This window comes from Symphalangus syndactylus, chromosome 1 (assembly GCF_028878055.3).
Source record: "Symphalangus syndactylus isolate Jambi chromosome 1, NHGRI_mSymSyn1-v2.1_pri, whole genome shotgun sequence".
In the NCBI taxonomy this organism is placed as follows: Eukaryota; Metazoa; Chordata; class Mammalia; order Primates; family Hylobatidae; genus Symphalangus; species Symphalangus syndactylus.
In genome coordinates, this window is record NC_072423.2 from 76,505,077 (window position 1) to 76,522,959 (window position 17,883).

Genomic DNA, 17,883 nt, shown 5'->3' on the forward strand with positions numbered 1-17,883 from the left:
CTCGTAAGCAAATGGAATTGGTCTTTCTCCAAAATCCTGCACTGATTTAACCACAGGATCGTAAATCAAAGGGGCTGTCTGAAAACCAGACAGCCTTCCCCAGGCCGTGCATCTGAAATACTCCATCCCAGCACACATACAGCAGGGGAGCTACACACGGGAGGAAGAAAAGCACCGGGCTTTGGGAGTACCTGAGCGCTGCAGGAAAAGAGCATGCTGCACTTTCTCTCTCAAATTCTTTAGGAGCCGCTAGGCTGTGAGCCAGCATGTGTTTTTGAGGTAGCTTGCCTCTCAGAGGCTTTTTAGAGGATGTGTGACCTGTGCGGCTTCCTGATATCAGTGACACCATGGGGATGTTGAGTCAGGTGGCCTTGGGGCCTGGACTTTTCAGCCCAGCTGCAGGAGCCAGCATGGAGGGACGTCTCCTGAGCATGTGCTTGGTGTGGCTCCTGGGTGGGTGGGCGACCGCGTCTCTGGGGTATAGAAGGAGCCAGGTGTTTGTGGAAGAATTCCATGCCACTTTTCTTTCTGCTAGTGTGGATTTGCAGAGGTGATGGGAGATGGAGGAGGTGGTGGACGACCAGAAGTTCAAGATATCATGACCTAAGACGGTTTCAAGAACTAGTCTTACGGGAAGGAGAACCCTAGAAGAAAACTGTGACTGCTCCCTGGAGCCAGGTGTTTCCTATAAGGCAGCAAATGTTGCACAATTCTATGAAAAAACAGAGCTGGCAATTGGGATAGGTTGAGGGGGTCTTGACCCTGAAGGGGTTGCTTTTGTGGACGTTTTATCTGGGCTGAGGTGTGCAGTGTCACAATTGCTGGGCTACAAGGCTGCTGATATACACTTTTATTGCAGAAACAGCTCATTATATTTCTTGACTCCAGAGTATTTCAGCAGATAAACAGGCATGCAAGGTTGCTTTATTTAAGGAGTTAGGGGATCAGGAAATATTTCTTGTCAGGGACAATGCAAGTGGTAAACATTTTATCCCTTAAAAGGCAAGAAAGCTCAGAGGACATGAGGAAAGCCTGCAAAAGCAGGAAATTGGCCATTTAAAAAGTACGCATGAGGTCCCTACTCCAGGGAGTGTTCGCTGAGCCCCGAGGGGAGAAAGGAAGAGGATGGGCCAGCCAGGAGTGCCCAGTGGATTTACAGCCGATCTAATAAGTCTACTTTAATCATTTAAATGAATCAGAATGCATAGGAGTGGAAGAAAGAAACAAGTAAAAATAAATAAAAATTCTTTTCGGAAACCATTCTTAAAGTCTTTTCTCTTAAAGAACCATCTTCTTAGGGTCCTTGGTCTCTAGCTGCTGGGTCAGTGGTCATGTGAATGCATAGGAAAGGTAGAGGCAAAATGGTCTTTTTTATTATTCTAATGTTAACTAAAACAGAAAAGGCCTTTGTGAGCTCACTTCTCAGATTCTAAGCTGCCTTGGAAGCCCATTTCCAGAAGGCTAATGTTGCTCTTAAGGACCTATCAGCTGCCCCTGCTGAACTCCAGGGCGCAGAAGTGTTTGGTTGAGTTTTGCTCCCCTCTGCTTCATAGCCAACTACAGACTCAGGAATTAGCAGCCTGGTTTCTCCTTTTCTCCCTTGTCCTCCTGGCCCAGGCCCCTTCCTGGACAGTGGTAACAGGCCCGGGGTGGCTGTGCAGCCTCCCTGAGGCTCTCTGAGTCTCCCTGGCACCACAGAGGTGCCTGCATCCTGGCAGGGATGACGCAGCTGCACAGGGTCTGTACACTGAGGGGCTGCCCTCACCTGCGGAGAGTGGGTGCTGGGCAGCAGGTGCCTCCGTCCATCCAGGCTGCTATAGCAAAGCAGCATGGACTGGGGACAGCCACTCACTTCTCACAGTTCTGGATGTTGGAGAGCCAAGATCAAGGCACCAGCATGGTGGGAGGCTGGAATCCTGGTCAGGGCTCTCTCCCAGGTTGCAGACTGCTGACCTCCCTCTGTATCCTCATGTGGCAGCAAGACAGCTGGAGAACTCTCAGGCCTCTTTTATAAGGGCACTAATCCCCTTCTTAAGGGCTGCACCCTCATGACCTAGTCACCCCCCACAGGACCCACCTCCTAATTTCCTCACATTGATGGTAAGGATTTTAACATGGATTTCGAGGGGACACAAACGTTCAGTGTGTTGGATAGACAGCAAGCCTGCCCGGGCAGTCTGTACTTAAAGCCACAGCTCTTCACCCACTTCCTTCTGAAAGTGGCATCATCATGCTCCCTTTAGGTGATCAAAATGAGCCCGAATTCACAAGCTCTTAGAATCCCAGATATGAAAAGCACCCTGAGTTCCCTCCCACAAGGCAGGTGGGCGCCCATCATTTGTGATGAATGCTAGCTACTCCATTTAACTCTTTACATATCCAATGCCAGTTTTCTCTCCATTTGCCTATTAGCCGAGAACCCTGTGCAACTCTCTCCTGGATGTCATGGGAAACATGACAAAGAGAGAATACTTGGTCTTGGCCTCAAAGGACTCATAACACAGAAGACCCGAGAAGGATGTACCTGCGGGGTTATCTACAGCAGAAATTTAATCAAATACTCGGCACATCGCAGTTACAAAGAAAGCTTTCAACAGGGGCCATTGGCCACTGCAGGTTTCTTTATGAGAAACATTTTTGTGTTTTTTATCCTAGGGAACAAAACCCTAGGAAAGGAAGTTTCCATCATCTGCTCCCATTTTTTCTCCTTCTTGAACAAAACTTTTAGCTCAAGGAACACTGTTTTTGAAGGCTTGTGTTTCATGCAGCCTGCTTCCTTAGTTGATCTGTTCACAACAAGATCACATCAAGTAATTTCTTCCATTCTGGGAAGATGGCGAAAACAAGCGGATACTGTCAGCAAATGTTGTTGATGAACCACCTCTCCAGAAATAAATATTGGCAGGGAACAGAGAAAGCCTGGAGAATCCCCATCAGTCATCAGCTGGAGAAGACCTTTTCCTGGGCTGGAGTCTTTGCTGGGGAAACGTCTGTTCTCTGCAGCCTGTGAGGCAGCTCTGGCCAGGAGGCAGTACGCAGCAAGTCCTAAGACCACATTACCATCCTGGCTCCACTTTGGGTTTGTAAAGTCATCTGACTTTTTCTCTCCAGGTGCCTTAGTTGCCTCATCTGTAAAATGTATGCATGGTCTCCTGGGAGGTTGTAAAGTCTAAGGAGATGCTGTACTTGAGCCCCCGAGACTCGAATATCCTGTGAACGCGTGTTGTAGTTATTTAACTTGCTACCCGGAGAATATCCTGTGAACGCATGCTGTAGTTATTTAACTTGTTACCCGGAGCTAAGCAGGAATCAGAGAGCAGAGTAGGCAGAACCCCACTCTTTGCCTAGAACATTGCTCATTTATAAAGTATAAGTTTCTTTCTCATTTTTAGAATAAGTTTAATTTTTTTTCCAGAGATTATTTGCATAGGATCTTTTTTCTCCCTTCCCCTTTCTGATGAAAGCTTTTTATAGTGTGTGTAAAGAATAGCAACAAGGAAACACTTTCTGGTTCCTCTGCTTTAACCTTCAAATCTTCTGGGTACAGAAGCTCTGGCTTTAAATAGCCCTTTCTAGGATTCGTGGAAAGGGGATGCCGTGGAAGCCAAGTTGGTGAGCCTGGGAGAGGACACTTCTCAAATGAGAGTCATGTCTTGGAACATGGATCCCCAAAAAAGAGGGAATAATTTTACAGAGCAAATGATATTCCACAGTACCAATCACTCATCATGTTTAAAAACTGCATATGTAATTCTCTTTCCATGTATCCATCTTGGAAGAATACTGTTTCTGAAAAACATCTTAGAAAAGAGAAACTTTAGAACCAATACAATATACAGGCTTTAATTTCTGCTTCTCTGTAGTTGTGCCCGTAGGTCTCTAATTTTTATTCAGGTCAAAGATTATGAGAATTAGCATAAATGATATTTTTAAAATTTGTTACAATACAGAGGTGTCTCCTTATTCAACGGTAGCTAAAATTGTCCCCTCATTGACAGTATCCACAGAGGCCAGAAACAACTCTGCTTGTTACAATAACTTTGGTTTCTTCATGACTGCTAAAGAGTTGTCCCAGCACTTGGGGAGGCTGAGGCAGGCAGATTGCCCTGAGCTCAAAAGTTTGAGACCAGCCTGGGCAACATGGTGAAACCCCGTCTCTACAAAAAATACAAAAAAAAAAAAAATTATCCAGTCATGGTGGTGCACACCTCTAGTCCCAGCTACTTGGGAGGCTGAAGTGGGAGGATTGCTTGAGCCTGGGAGGTGGTGGTTGCAGTGATCTGAGATCGCATCACTGCCCTCCAGCCTGGGCAACCCCCAGACTTTCTCTTTCCCACCTCCAACAGAGTGAGACCCTGTCTCAAAAAAAAAAAAAAAAAAAAGGTAACTAGTCAACAACCAAAAAAAAAAAAAAAAGTAAAAAAAATTGGCAAAGAAAAATGTAAATTAAAACCACAATGAGATATCAGCTTACCAATTAGGGTGGCTATTACAAAATACAAAACAATCAAAACTAGAAAATATCCAGTGTTGGGAAGGATGTGGATAAATTGGAACTTTATACATTGCTGATGGAAATGTAAAATGATTGAGCCACTCCAGAAAATGGTACAGTGGTTCCCCCCCAAAATTAAACATAGAATTACCAAATTGATCCACCTATTCTCCTTCTGGGTACATACCCAAAATAATTAAAAGCAAGGACTTGAACAAACATGGTCCTAGCAGCATCAATCACAGTAGCCACGAGGTGGAAGCAACCTAAATGTCCATCGACAGATGAATAAATCAACAAAATGCGGAATATTCATACAATGAATATCAGCCTTAAAAGGATGGAAATTCTGACACATTTTACAACATCGATAAAACTTGAGGAGCTTATACTAAGTGAAACAGGCCAGATACAAAAAGACAAATAGTGATAGTTTCCCTCAGATGAGGCACCTAGAATAGTCAAATCCACAGAGACAGAAAGGAGAATGGAGGTTTCCAGGGGCAGGAGAGAGAATGAGGCGTTAGTGTTTAGTGGGTGCAGATTTTCAGCTGGGGAAGATGAAGAGGTTCCAGGGGAAGCCGCACAACAGTGTGAATATACTTTAAAATGGCTAAGATGGCAAATTCTATGTTAGGTATTTTTTTAACACAATAATTTAAAAAAAGCATCTAGTTTAGGGATTTGGCAAGACCAATACCCAAGAGCCAGGTTTCTCCCACTCCCTGTACCCTCCATAAATTCTCAGGCCCACCTGATGGAAAACAAGCCTCCCTGCGCCTGTGCCCCCCACAAAACAAACAAATAAACAAAAACCGTGCCTGTCCTGCTCTTCTCTGCTATGGAACAGCAACACTTGAGCCCAGGACCATCATTCTCCTGAAGTGACCAAGTCCCACTGGGTCCTCATCTCGGATCTCAGGACCCCGGCCTCATTATTCCTGAAGGAAAGCACCTCTGAAAACACCCATTCTGGAACAGCCCAGGCGACAGCAGTACACCCTCTCCTCCCCCGAGCCTTTTCCTTGTCTGAGCCAAAGAGCAGTTGCTCCTCGACGTCGTCCCAGAAGCGTCTCTTGGAAGAACTAACATCCCTTATTTCCTTTCTCTCTCCCACCCCCAACTTAGAAGCTCTCTGAGCTCTTCCTGAATTGATCCTGGTATTTGAGGAATTAAATGTTTTCAGGAATTGAGACTCTCCCCTCCTTAGAATGACCAGAAATGAAGGAGTCGCAATTGATGTTTTTAAATTCCCAAATTACAGATGGCAAACCAAGTTGTGGGGAATGGCGCAGAGGGGAGGTGAAGGTTGGGGTTGGGGAAGCGGGGCTGCCAGCTAGGCTTTGAGGACCTGCCGAGGCGGAGGGCGTAGCCACTACCAGTGATGAGCTGCAAATTTTAGGAGTGCGCAGCTCCTACTGGCTGACTGGGGAAGATCTGACTCCGCGCTTCTTCTTACCCTGATGGTATGAGTGCTGCATGTGGCCTCTCTTATTTCAGCATGTGCTAGGCTCACCTGTAGGTGGTGGTAAGCCGCCCCGGCACAGCCTGTGTCTGATAACAGGCATCACAGGAGAACACCACCTTCCTGGCTGTGAAGCTTTCGTGATTGGAATCCAAGTTCCCAGCCAGTGTCAGAGGGGGTGTCACTGGTCCCCACACCAGGACCACAGGCCTGATTTCAATGGTGACTGTTCCAGCACTTATGCAGGAGCCCTGGGCTGGGCACACTATGTCATATTAACTTTCCATCCTGTGTTTTGAATATCAGAACTCTTGTTGAGGTGGAAACTCTGGAACCTTTACCCCATAGTAGTTGACCAAGGAAACATAAAGGCAAAGCTACCGTACTCAGTGATGCTTTCTTTTAACTCAGTTTATATTTTCTTCACCTTAAGGTGCATTTGAAAGATAGTGGCACATAGGGTGGCAGATAGGCCTTTATTTAATGTTCACGCCAAGTGGGTGCACTGAGTGGGAACCACCTTAATCTGCTGTTCATTTCTTGCAGCAGTTATGCAAGTAAGTATAATGATCACCATTGTATAAATGAGGAAGTTGAAATGGAGAGAAATAAATAACTTGCCCAAAATCACCAGCTGTGAAGTGGCCGGGGCTGGCCTCGGCCCCCAGGAACTGGCCGGAGACATCTTTCCGTGACATAATTAAGCACTGGCCTAATGGGCCTCATGCAGGAGCTCATCTCTATTTCTCCTGTAGCTTGCAGAGGGCAGCTCACTGCTGAGCACAGGTTGCAGGCAATTTCTCTGTGTGCCCCAAAGCCCTCTGTAGGAAACCGCAGGCCAAAAAATGCATGTAGAGCCTGGGGACGCCCAGGACTTGGCCTTCATCTCAATGCTGGAGCTATTTGATCCAATTGTCTACAAACCACAAACCACTTTAGCAAAGGAAACATTCTCGCGCATGAAGTGCAACTCTATGCCCATCTAATGCACACAGCAGCAGAGCAAGTTAGCGAGCAGCAGCTGGGAAGCCCACAGCTCCTCCTGCCCTCTCTGGGAAACCAAACAGCCACCACAACGAAATCACATGTTGAGTGAGGGCTCTAAACCCAAAGACCCTGGTGACTGAGATCTCCAACTTTAGACAACTGCTAGAGAACAAGTGTGTGCCTGCCCAGTCAGTGGGTGCCCCTCAGCCTTGGCCGCAGGACAGATGTGAGGCCATGAACTGATGGCATGAGAGTGCGGGGCTGGGGTGGCCCAGCCGTCCCCAGAACACTGAGCTACCAACTTCTACCTCCCCACCACAGCCTGATCCGATCGGCACGTGCTGCTAGTGGTCAGCGTTCTGCTAGCCTACCAGCTTTGCAACCCCTGGGTGGGAGGAGAATAGCAGAGGGATGACCCAGGTGCAGGAGGAGGCAGCCCGGGCTCAGAGGTGTCTGAAGACCTTGGTCAGACAGCGAGGCACTGGCACTGTGTTCAAGCACCCTGTGCCCTGACTTCCAGCATCTCTGATGTGTGCACCCCTCACCAGAGAGGCCTTTCTGTGCCACAAACCTAGACAGCCCTTGTTCCCTGCTGTGTTCGTGTTATAAAATAGACTAGGCAAGAGAGGGTCTTCTGGAAGGTCAGAGCTGTGGCTGTGTTGCTTAAAGCTGAGAAAGCAGGAAGCAGATGAGGAACACAGAAACCTTCTGACCCTGGAGGCGGGCAGACCAGGACAGAGGGCAGTGTGCAGGTGCGCTTGCTGCTCCGCAGCCTCCAGCTCTCCGTTCTTGCAGGCCGCCTCCTCCATTCCCTCTTCTAAAGGACCTTGCCTTTCCTACACAACTCCATTTCTTCCACAGCCAGTGGAACGCTGGCCTTTTTTTTTTTTCCTTTGTGTCTCCTAACTTTTTTTATTACAATAAATTTTAATTGTGGTAAAATACGCATAATATAAAATGTATCGTTTAACCAGTTTTAAGTGTGCAGTTCTGTGGCACTGAGCGCATTCATGTTATTATGCAACCATCACCACCATTCACTTTTTCATCTTCCCAGACTGAACCTCTAGTCCCATTAAACCACTTCTTGTCCCCCGACTTCCAGCCCCTGCAACCACCATTCCACTTTCTGTCTCTATGAATTTGATCACTCTAGGAACCTCATATAAGTGACATCATACGGTGTCCTTTTGTGTCTGGCTTATTTCACTTACCGCGATGTCCCCAAGGTTCATCCCTATTGTAGTGGGTGTCAGAACTTCCTGCCTTTCTAAGGCTGAAGAGTATTTCATTGTATGGATAGACTGCATTTTGTTGATCCGTTCATCTGTCAATGGACACTTGGGTTGCTTCTACCTTTTGGTTATTGTAAATAACCCTGATGTGAACATGGGTGTGCAAATATCTATTCAAGTCCCTGCTTTCAACTCTTTTGGGTACATACCCAGAAGTGAGATTGCTGGGTCATATGGTAATTGTGTTTTGTTGTTTTTTGTTTTGCTTTTTGAGGAACCGCGTTACTGTTTTCCATAGTGGCTGGACCATTCTGTATTCTCATCAGCTGTGTTTAAGGGTTCCAGTTTATTCACATCCTTGCCAGCTTGTGATTTTTTGATAGCATTTTTTGATAGTAGCCATCCTAATGGGTGTGAGGTGCTGCCATCATTTCTTTTTGAAATCAAGTGTCCAGTGCATGTGGTCTGAAAACTTAATAGGATTCTAAAGAGTCCACATCACATCTGAAATGTTTGCGTAGGTCTGTACTGTCAGGCAAACACGTGTGCACTTGTGAGTACACAGGCACACATCACTGTCACCTCTGTCTGTGCCCGGAGCATGATTCCAGTTGGTTCTTGGTGTCGAGGTTGTTAGTGATGGTGACCTGGTACCTAGTGAGACCCTATTTGCCGGAAGCACGTGTGCACTGCTCCCTTGGGAAGATAGAGGCCTCTGAATGTGTTTGTTTCTTGGCTTCAGAACCATGACCATGCCTGCATCGCCTGTCGGATCATCTATCGGTCAGATGAGCACCACCCTCCCATCCTGCCCCCGAAGGCGGACCTGACCATCGGCCTGCACGGGGAGTGGGTGAGCCAGCGCTGTGAGGTGCGCCCCGAAGTCCTCTTCCTCACCCGCCACTTCATCTTCCATGACAACAACAACACCTGGGAGGGCCACTACTACCACTACTCAGACCCGGTGTGCAAGCACCCCACCTTCTCCATCTACGCCCGGGGCCGCTACAGCCGCGGCGTACTCTCCTCCAGGGTCATGGGAGGCACGGAGTTCGTGTTCAAAGGTAGGATTCCCATCTCGAGTCCCAGTATCACAGCCGATTAACAGCCCTGTGACATTTTTGTGGAGGCAGAGCTGAGGCAAAGGACCTCTTTTCTGCCTGAGTTCCTAGGAAAGAAATTGGGGAGTCATTTCTGCCTCAGTCCTTCCCAACGCCCTCTGAGTTTCTCCCTGCTCAAAATGGATCAGGTGGACAGCCTCCGCTTGCAGGCCTGAACGCGGGAGGAGTCCGCACCACTGTGTGTGGGAAGTTGCCAGCCAGGGAGGATGTTACTGGGAATGAAATCTCTGGCCAGGTGTGGAGGCTCATGTCTGTAATCCCAACACTTTGGGAAACCAAGGCAGGAGGATCTCATGAGGCCAGAAGTTTGAAACCAGCCCGGGCAACATAGTGAGGCCCTAACTCTATAAAAAAATAAAATAAATTAGCTCGATGTGGTGGCATGTGCCTGTAGTCCCAGCTGTTCTGGAGGCTGAGCTAGGAGGATCGCTTGAGCCCAGGAAGTTGAGGCTACAGTGAGATATGATCGTGCCACTGTACTCCAGCCTGGGCAACAGAGCAAGACCCTGTCTCTAAAAAACAAAAAAAGAAATCTCAAGTCTGCACTTTGTGTTCTTCCTACACAACTCTGGTGGATTCCATGCTGCCCCTCTAATAACACTGCGTTTGCTTGCGTGCCACAGTGCTTTCTTGAGTGAGCAGTAAAGAGGTGTTAGTGACACCTCAGGTGCTCAGAGCTGTCCTTTCCAACCCTGAGCTTGTCGTGTAATTGAGAGGTTGTCACCTGCTTGGAGGTGGGAGCATCTGTGGGAAGGTTCAGGCTGTGTCCTTATCACTAAACGAGGAGGGGAGGAAGGAGCTGCACCAGGCTGCTAGCAACAAAGCAGGACTTGTGGTTGCTATTTTTAAAAGGTTGCTTTTTTTTTTTTAAGTTTGAGCATCTTTGTAAAATGGTGTCAGCCCTATCATGCCAAATAAAGAGGGATAGCCTCGATCCCAGGTGACTCCTCCAGGATGGCATTCCAAGGTTCAGTGCCATTACTATAAAATGCTTCGGTTAACCCAGAAAGTCCTGGAAGACTTTAGCCCTCCTTTTGGGTAGCAAGGTTTGCTCCAGGAATACAGGCCCTTTGAGAAACTTAATTGAAAGCAAGCAATCTTTACTTGACTCCACCCCGAAGCTCATCATGTGATACACAGAAGTGGCCCCCCGGAGGGACCTTCAAAAGCATTTCTCCACAAAAGCTGGGATTTGTATTTAATTTATTCACTCACATTTTTCTTGCTTGCAGCCCAACTTATTTTAGATGCCTGATGTATGGGCCCGTAGGAATGTGTGAGAACGCCAACTAGAATAGGTGTTTGACACCAAAACTTTTAGAAACCCAAAAACCTTTTGATAAAAGCAAAATTCCAGCCTTTGTTGAATATTTTTTTTCAATCCCAAGGAGTCAGCATCACCAAATAAAACTCCTTAGGAGCACTCCGAGCTGTAGTTTTATTTCTGGCCTGCAGGCACTCCCAGCCGTATTCTGGGCTCAGTGTTTCTACACCAGATGGTCTGTGTTGCGTGGCCACACCTGCAGCATATCGGTGTGACTGCCACCCAGATCAACAGGTTGAACTCTTCTCCGCCTGACAGTGCTTTGATGACTACTGCGGTCAGATGGATGGGTCTGTAAGTGGGATTGTTTTTGGAAAAGAAAGCCTTGTCTAGTTAGAGTGTGGCCAGTGTTTTCTGGGTGGGTTTCTGGATCCCACGCCTACTCCCTGGAGTCATGGAACTCTCCTCTCTCGTTTGCAGTGAATCACATGAAGGTCACCCCCATGGATGCGGCCACAGCCTCACTGCTCAACGTCTTCAATGGGAATGAGTGCGGGGCCGAGGGCTCCTGGCAGGTGGGCATCCAGCAGGATGTGACCCACACCAATGGCTGCGTGGCCCTGGGCATCAAACTACCTCACACGGAGTACGAGATCTTCAAAATGGAACAGGATGCCCGGGGGCGCTATCTGCTGTTCAACGGCCAGAGGCCCAGCGACGGGTCCAGTCCAGACAGGCCAGAGAAGAGAGCCACGTCCTACCAGATGCCCTTGGTCCAGTGTGCCTCCTCTTCACCGAGGGCAGAGGACCTCGCAGAAGACAGTGGAAGCAGCCTGTATGGCCGGGCCCCTGGGAGGCACACCTGGCCCCTGCTGCTGGCTGCACTTGCCTGCCTTGTCACTCTGCTGCATTGGAACATCCGCAGATAGAAGTTTTAGAAAGTTATATTTTTCCAAACCAGGATTCCCTACTATTGACAGATTTTCTTTACCAAAAGAAAAGACATTTATTCTTTTGATGCACTTGAATGCCAGAGAACTGTCCTCCTTTTTCTCCTCTCCCTCCCTCCCAGCCCCTGAGTCATGAACAGCAAGGAGTGTTTGAAGTTTCTGCTTTGAACTCCGTCCAGCCTGATCTCTGGCCTGAGCAACTTCACAACAGTAATTGCACTTTAAGACAGCCTAGAGTTCTGGACGAGCGTGTTTGGTAGCAGGGATGAAAGCTAGGGCCTCTTATTTTTTTCTCTTAATTATTATTATATTTCTGAGTTAAACTTAGAAGAAACAACTATCAAGCTACAACTTTTCCTGCCATTTTCCTGTGGTTGCAGCCCGTCTTCCTTTGAAATTGTTTTACTGTCTGAGTTTTATATGCTGGAATCCAATGCAGAGTTGGTTTGGGACTGTGATCAAGACACCTTTTATTAATAAAGAAGAGACACAGGTGTAGATATGTATATACAAAAAGATGTACGGTCTGGCTAAACCACCTTCCCAGCCTTTATGCAAAAAAAGGGGAGAATCAAAGCTTTCGTTTCAGAAATGTTGCATGGAAAAGTATCTGTAATTAAAATTTTGAAGTAATTTAACCTATTTTTACATCATTTGTCTTACCTTGTTGAGAGAGGAGACTCGCTTGTTGGCTTCTGGTTGCTGCAGGAGGCATGTGGCTTCCTAGCCTTCTCAGTAGACAGGATGATTGGGAAAATAGCAACATCAATCCTGTTACACAGGAGCAGTGACACAGGAGTGGCTGCAGTGTGGTACATGCCACACAAATGATAGAGAAAGTGCCCGTTCATTGCAGTTTCCTCTTCCTGGGGGACCTGAGCCCTGACTCACACTGTCTTATTAGGGGCAGGCGGAAGAAGCTGCACTCTGGCATCCATGCCACCTTCTAAGATGAACACGCAGAGACAGAACTTCAGCTGCTCAGAGAGAGTGCAGTGGGCATGGTCTGCCCTGGGGGCTTGCTCCATTACACCCTGACTTGGCGCACAACCAGGTCTTTGTGTAAAGCCATCCTGACACCGCACATACTGGCTCACTCAGTGTCTTTCCTGCTGCTGATGTGGCTCTGTGCTGGCAGTTTCAGGGTCAGTGTGCTTCTTTCCCAGGAACATTAGAAGGGCACAGAAGTGCATGTCTGCCCATTCCTTTGGGTATCTTGGATGATGCTATCCAATATCAAGTGTTACTGCTCACAGAGACTGGGAAAGGGAAACGGGAGTAACCGAAAGCCAGATGGAACGAAAGCAAACATGGAAACCATGATCACGGCGAAGAGCCATCCTTGTATTTAAGAAGTAACTTTGGCCGGGCGCGGTGGCTCACGCCTGTAATCCCAGCACTTTGGGAGGCCGAGGCGGGTGGATCACGAGGTCAGGAGATCAAGACCATCCTGGCTAACACTGTGAAACCCTGTCTCTACTAAAAACACAAAAAATTAGCCGGGCGTGGTGGCGGGCACCTGTAGTCCCAGCTACTCGGGAGGCTGAGGCAGGAGAATGGCATGAACCTGGGAGGTGGAGCTTGCAGTGAGCCGAGATTGTGCCACTGCACTCCAGCCTGGGTGACAGAGCGAGACTCCATCTCAAAAAAATAAAAAGAAGTAACTTCATGAAATGCCAGAGCATTCAGTGTGGCATTAAGTTATAACGACCACATAGAGTACCAAAGTGCTTTAGATTATATTTTAAGTTGTGGTGCAGACTGAGGGGGCTTATTCAAAATGAAAATACTAACTTAAATGTCTACCAAGTTCAATAAACAAAGATGTCAAAATACTCTCAGAAATACAACTGATACTATCTGTAAAAGACTTAATAAAATCGTGAAAAACTTTATTCACTGCTGAAGAATACCTCAGTGATTTACCACAATGCAGTTCACAAGCACTCCCCTAGACTCAGCTATTTGTGCTCTTAAAAATATGCAACATATACGCACGTACACATATACCCAAATATATAGATATTAACATGTATACAATGTATGTATATGTATATATTTATTAGGGATGATATGAAATTTCTGTGGTCTTACCACTTTCTGATACAATACAAATCCTTACCAACAAGAAACAATAGAATTTACTCACAGATCACTGGCACCTTGGCTTTCTGCCTGTTGCCATCTCACCCACATACACTCCATCTTATCTTGGTTGTGTCATGTTAGCACAAATAAGACTCTAAATTCCCCAGTGTCCCACGATGATCTCCACGTTACGGGATTTCCCATCACCTCCAGGAAACAGTGATTGATCTCTAAGAGCCATTCAGGTTTGAGTGTCAGAAATTTTAACTCAAGACCACGGCGCTCTATCTGAGGAAGGCATGTCTGGCCCTTAAATATTCCATCACAAGCTTAAAGTACACAGCATGCAATCAGTGCTGGCCAGCCTCCCCCTCAGTTAGGAGCAGGTCGTTCTACGTGGGAATACCAGATTCAGGGAAGGTGGTGAAGAGTGAAGAAGACCTGCTGGGACCAGGCTTCCTCCCCTGGGGAGCAGGCTGACGAGGGCCAGGTCAGAAAACTGTTCTTTGGGCAATAGCAAAATCTGGGTGTCACTTAGACTTCTACTTCATACAATCCAAGTTGACCTGGGGCTCAAAAGGAAATTCCTGGCCTCCTGACTCTAGCTGGTACAGAACTAAAGGTCAATTTGCTCAGACACAACAAGTTCCTGTGTCAGAGAGCAGGATCACGCTTCACGCTCAGGTCTGCCACCTCGGGGTGATGTCGTCGTAACAGTCTGCAGCAGTAGTCTGATCCCCTGGTGGCATGCTAGGGTAACTCAGAAGCGCCACCACAAAGGGCCTGTCAGGGAGGCTGGCAGCCCAGCACATCTCTGATAGGGACCACATACACCTGTGGGAACGACTTGACTGTCAGGCTCTTGTGGTTTCCGGGTGAAGGAAGAGTTTTACTGATAACAAACCAGCCATTTTCTACTCCACTAGCTCTTAAAATACACTCTGAAAACAAAGGTGATCTTCACAACAGTGTTGTATTTTAACATTGCAATGTTTTGTCTTAACATGGTACACCCAATCCTCGTAAGACAAAATAGGAACACAGCGATGGGATACCAAAGCCAACAGACAGAATCTAATTAGGCGTTGCAGGATACTGTCCTCAAAGGAAAATGCCAAAGAGCCTGGGGATAGGGAGAGAGTGGGTCCACTCACAAGCAGAGACATTCCCTACCCCACACAGCCTTCTCTGGCTTTTTTGAGACACCTGAGCTTTCATGAGTCCAAACATCTTTCATGGAAATATCTGCATCAAGAACAAATGCAGTTTGGATCAATGTTCTCCACCAATTTCTAGATTTATGAGAAAATGCCAAGCATTCTTTTCTTACCAGTAAAAGAATCACATGTCCTAAATAAAAGAATTAAATTATTTAAATCCCCAAATCTAAGACTGTTCCTGAGTGTTCCTGGCTTGGGTCAACAATCTCTAAATATAAAATTGGGCTTCTGTTTGGTCACAATCCCATTTTCCTGGTGTTTGACTAGGCAGAAGTAACACTGTCTTGGAAAAAAGCTAGATAAGTATGGCCTCCAACTTCTCCATTGGCTGAGATGTGATCAGATTGACACATTGCACTTTATATAGTCATACCTAGTCAAGAGAGACCAACCTGAGGCCCAGTGGCACACCACCCAAGCTGTGAAACTGGACGCACATGCACCTCGTTTACTCCAGTGCACAGTTGCTCTTGAAAGCAGGTTGCAGTGTCTGACTCCTAGCCTCCCATTCCAAGAATAAGGCCATGATTTCCACAGGTTCAACTTGGTTGCGTTGTTTCTGATGTCTATTGAACAACCACCTCCACAGCCTATGGCCTCTGAAAGACTCCATGAGCATTTCTACCCCCTCTTCATTTAATGAGTCTCATGCAGCTGTTACACTGGAATTCAGAAACACAAGAGAGTTCGTGGGCACCAACTGCTATGCTTTGCAGCCTCAGCCTCTGAAACAAAATCTTATCTTGATCAAAGTCTTGTTTTTCTGAGCTGGAGGAAGGATTGGCACTGTTGTCACACTCTAAGGAGTTGCTCTAGCCTTTTTCTCAGTAAGTTGCTTCTTCTTGAGTGAAATGAAAGGCAGAGGAGAAACTTCCAGAAGGTTGGAAATTGTATTTTCCAAGGGCTTTAGGCATTTGAGGCCTAGTCTTCTTTCTGCAGCTGATGAGGCTACATATGCAAGACAATTGAGACACTTTGACCTTCAGAAAATCAAGATGATAGCAAACTAGTGAGGACCACTATCTACTAAGAGAGCTCACGTAGAGAACATCTTTCTGTCTCCTCAATAAAACAGTCCAAGTTCTCACAGGCTAGGACTAGGGTAATACATCTGCCCTGAGATCAGTTTATTTAGATTGAAAAACTGAGATAATTGTTGCGTGTTGAAGTTTTATTCTCCAACTCATTTAGGAAATGAAGCTATTTTATATCTAGAGTCCAGCATTACCTATATGAAAGAAAATAGTTCATTAGCTTCATAGTATCCTTACTCAGTGCATTTTTTAAAGTCCCTTAAAAGAGCCTATAGTCTCCTATGGGTTCTAATGCAGAAGAGGGAATACCCCGTTATATCAGAAGTAAGCAGTTTGGCAGGGTAAGATTGGGTAGACAGTCTGAGAAACAGAACTGTAAAAAGATAGCTCTCTTCCCACACTGCTGCTGTACTATGCCCGACAAACATGAAAGGCACCTTAGTAAAACATGGGGCTCGTTTGTCTTGACAGTCATTTGCGCAGCTTTTACACAACTTTTAGGAGGTGTTTTCTTCCTAATATCAAATGGAGAGCACCGCAATGCAAGTACTAGAGCCCATTAAAAAGCAATACTATTCGTCACAGCATCCTCTGCCATTTATGTAGGAAGAGAAGCAGCCAGCATCCTACCTCCAGTTTAAACCTTTATCCATTGTCGACATGAAGATCTTTTCTTCTTGCAGTTGCATATGTATTTCGCCAATGTACAAAACAATTCTTCTTCACTACATGCACTGGATTACATAGCCCAACAAATCTGGCTAGCTGTTAAAATATTTACTAAAATAAGGGTAATTAATACTGCCTTGAATGCCTTGGAAACTTCAACCAACTGACAAGGTATCATTAATCTCATGTTATAGGTGATAAAAGTGGAGCTTTCTGAGCTTAAGGGCTAAGGAGCCAAAGAGCATTGATTTAGCTCTTCTCCCTTTTTTGCCCCAGAATTTTAGCCTGGCTTTCTCAAAAACAGCAACAACAGCCATTTCTTGAATGCACACTAAATCATAGAGGTCTTGTACTCAGTTCCATACAAGCATACTTGATTAATTTTCATAACAACTTACTACAGCAAGATACTTTACAGTTTTAAATTCTTACTAAAAAATCTGGTTATGACTTCCCATGTTCTCGCCCCAACCCCCAACAGCTTTTTATTTTTAAGGCCTCTACCGCTGACCCCTCCAGAGCATGTGAACTCAGCGAAGCTTACAAAGCCTCTGGCCTGGCTCCTGACTTGGGAAGAGAAAAAGTAGAGATCAGTGGGGCATCAGACTCTGCTTTTCAGTATGAGAGTGGGAATCACCAATCTCAGTCCCTTGATCCAGGCTGAGGAAAGTCAGAGGAAACTGTTTCCTCCCAGAAACTGTCCAGGCAGAACAATGGGTGCCCTCCTACAGCAGGTAGGTGATTTCACCTTTCAAATATTCTCAGGTTTGAGTGACCCTCAGCTCCTGAGCCAGTCCAAGAACAATTCCTTCCAGATCTCTCCTGGCCCAAGGTCTCCAGGCCAGTGAGGGAAGGTGCCTTCAAGGTGAGCTCCTGCACACACGCACACACACTTGATTTTCCATTTCAAGTGACAAATGTTTGAACATCTCAGGTCAAGCTGGAGAAATATCTAATGTCCTTAATGAAGCTCCTCACATAACTGTGTGTTGTGGACTCACAGTTATGTGAGGGATCCTCTGGGCAGAAGTGTGTACCCTTTCATGTCTGCACTCTTCTGGGCCACCAGTATACTTTAGTGAATTGTTCTAGCACATTACTCTCATATTGGCCCTGGCCTATCCCACCTTCTGCGTAAAGCCACATTTGCAAATGGTTAATAAAGTATCTGTTGCCTAGTCATCACTTACTCAAACCCTCCGTAACTTCTCCCAGTGTTTGCACCCAAGTCAAACATCCAGCCATTGCTTCCATCTGCAAGGCAGTGCTGTGAGTTGGGCCATGGTCTGGTTACTTCAAATATGCAGGCTTGCTGACATTTTGAGGATGAAGTACTCAAGAAGGGAGGCCAAGCT

General features: G+C 46.5%; 1 protein-coding gene across 1 annotated transcript in view; it reads left to right on the plus strand.

The window, feature by feature from the left end:
• The window catches only part of APCDD1 (APC down-regulated 1), a 33,962-nt gene extending 21,807 nt beyond the window's left edge, over window positions 1-12,155 (plus strand). Inside the window, exons 4-5 of the mRNA XM_055238496.2 lie at window positions 8,925-9,246; window positions 11,048-12,155. Coding sequence (XP_055094471.2) covers window positions 8,925-9,246; window positions 11,048-11,496 — 771 coding nt within the window. The 3' untranslated portion in view covers window positions 11,497-12,155. The remainder of the gene's footprint in view (window positions 1-8,924; window positions 9,247-11,047) is intronic.
• Window positions 12,156-17,883: the final 5,728 nt, after the last annotated feature.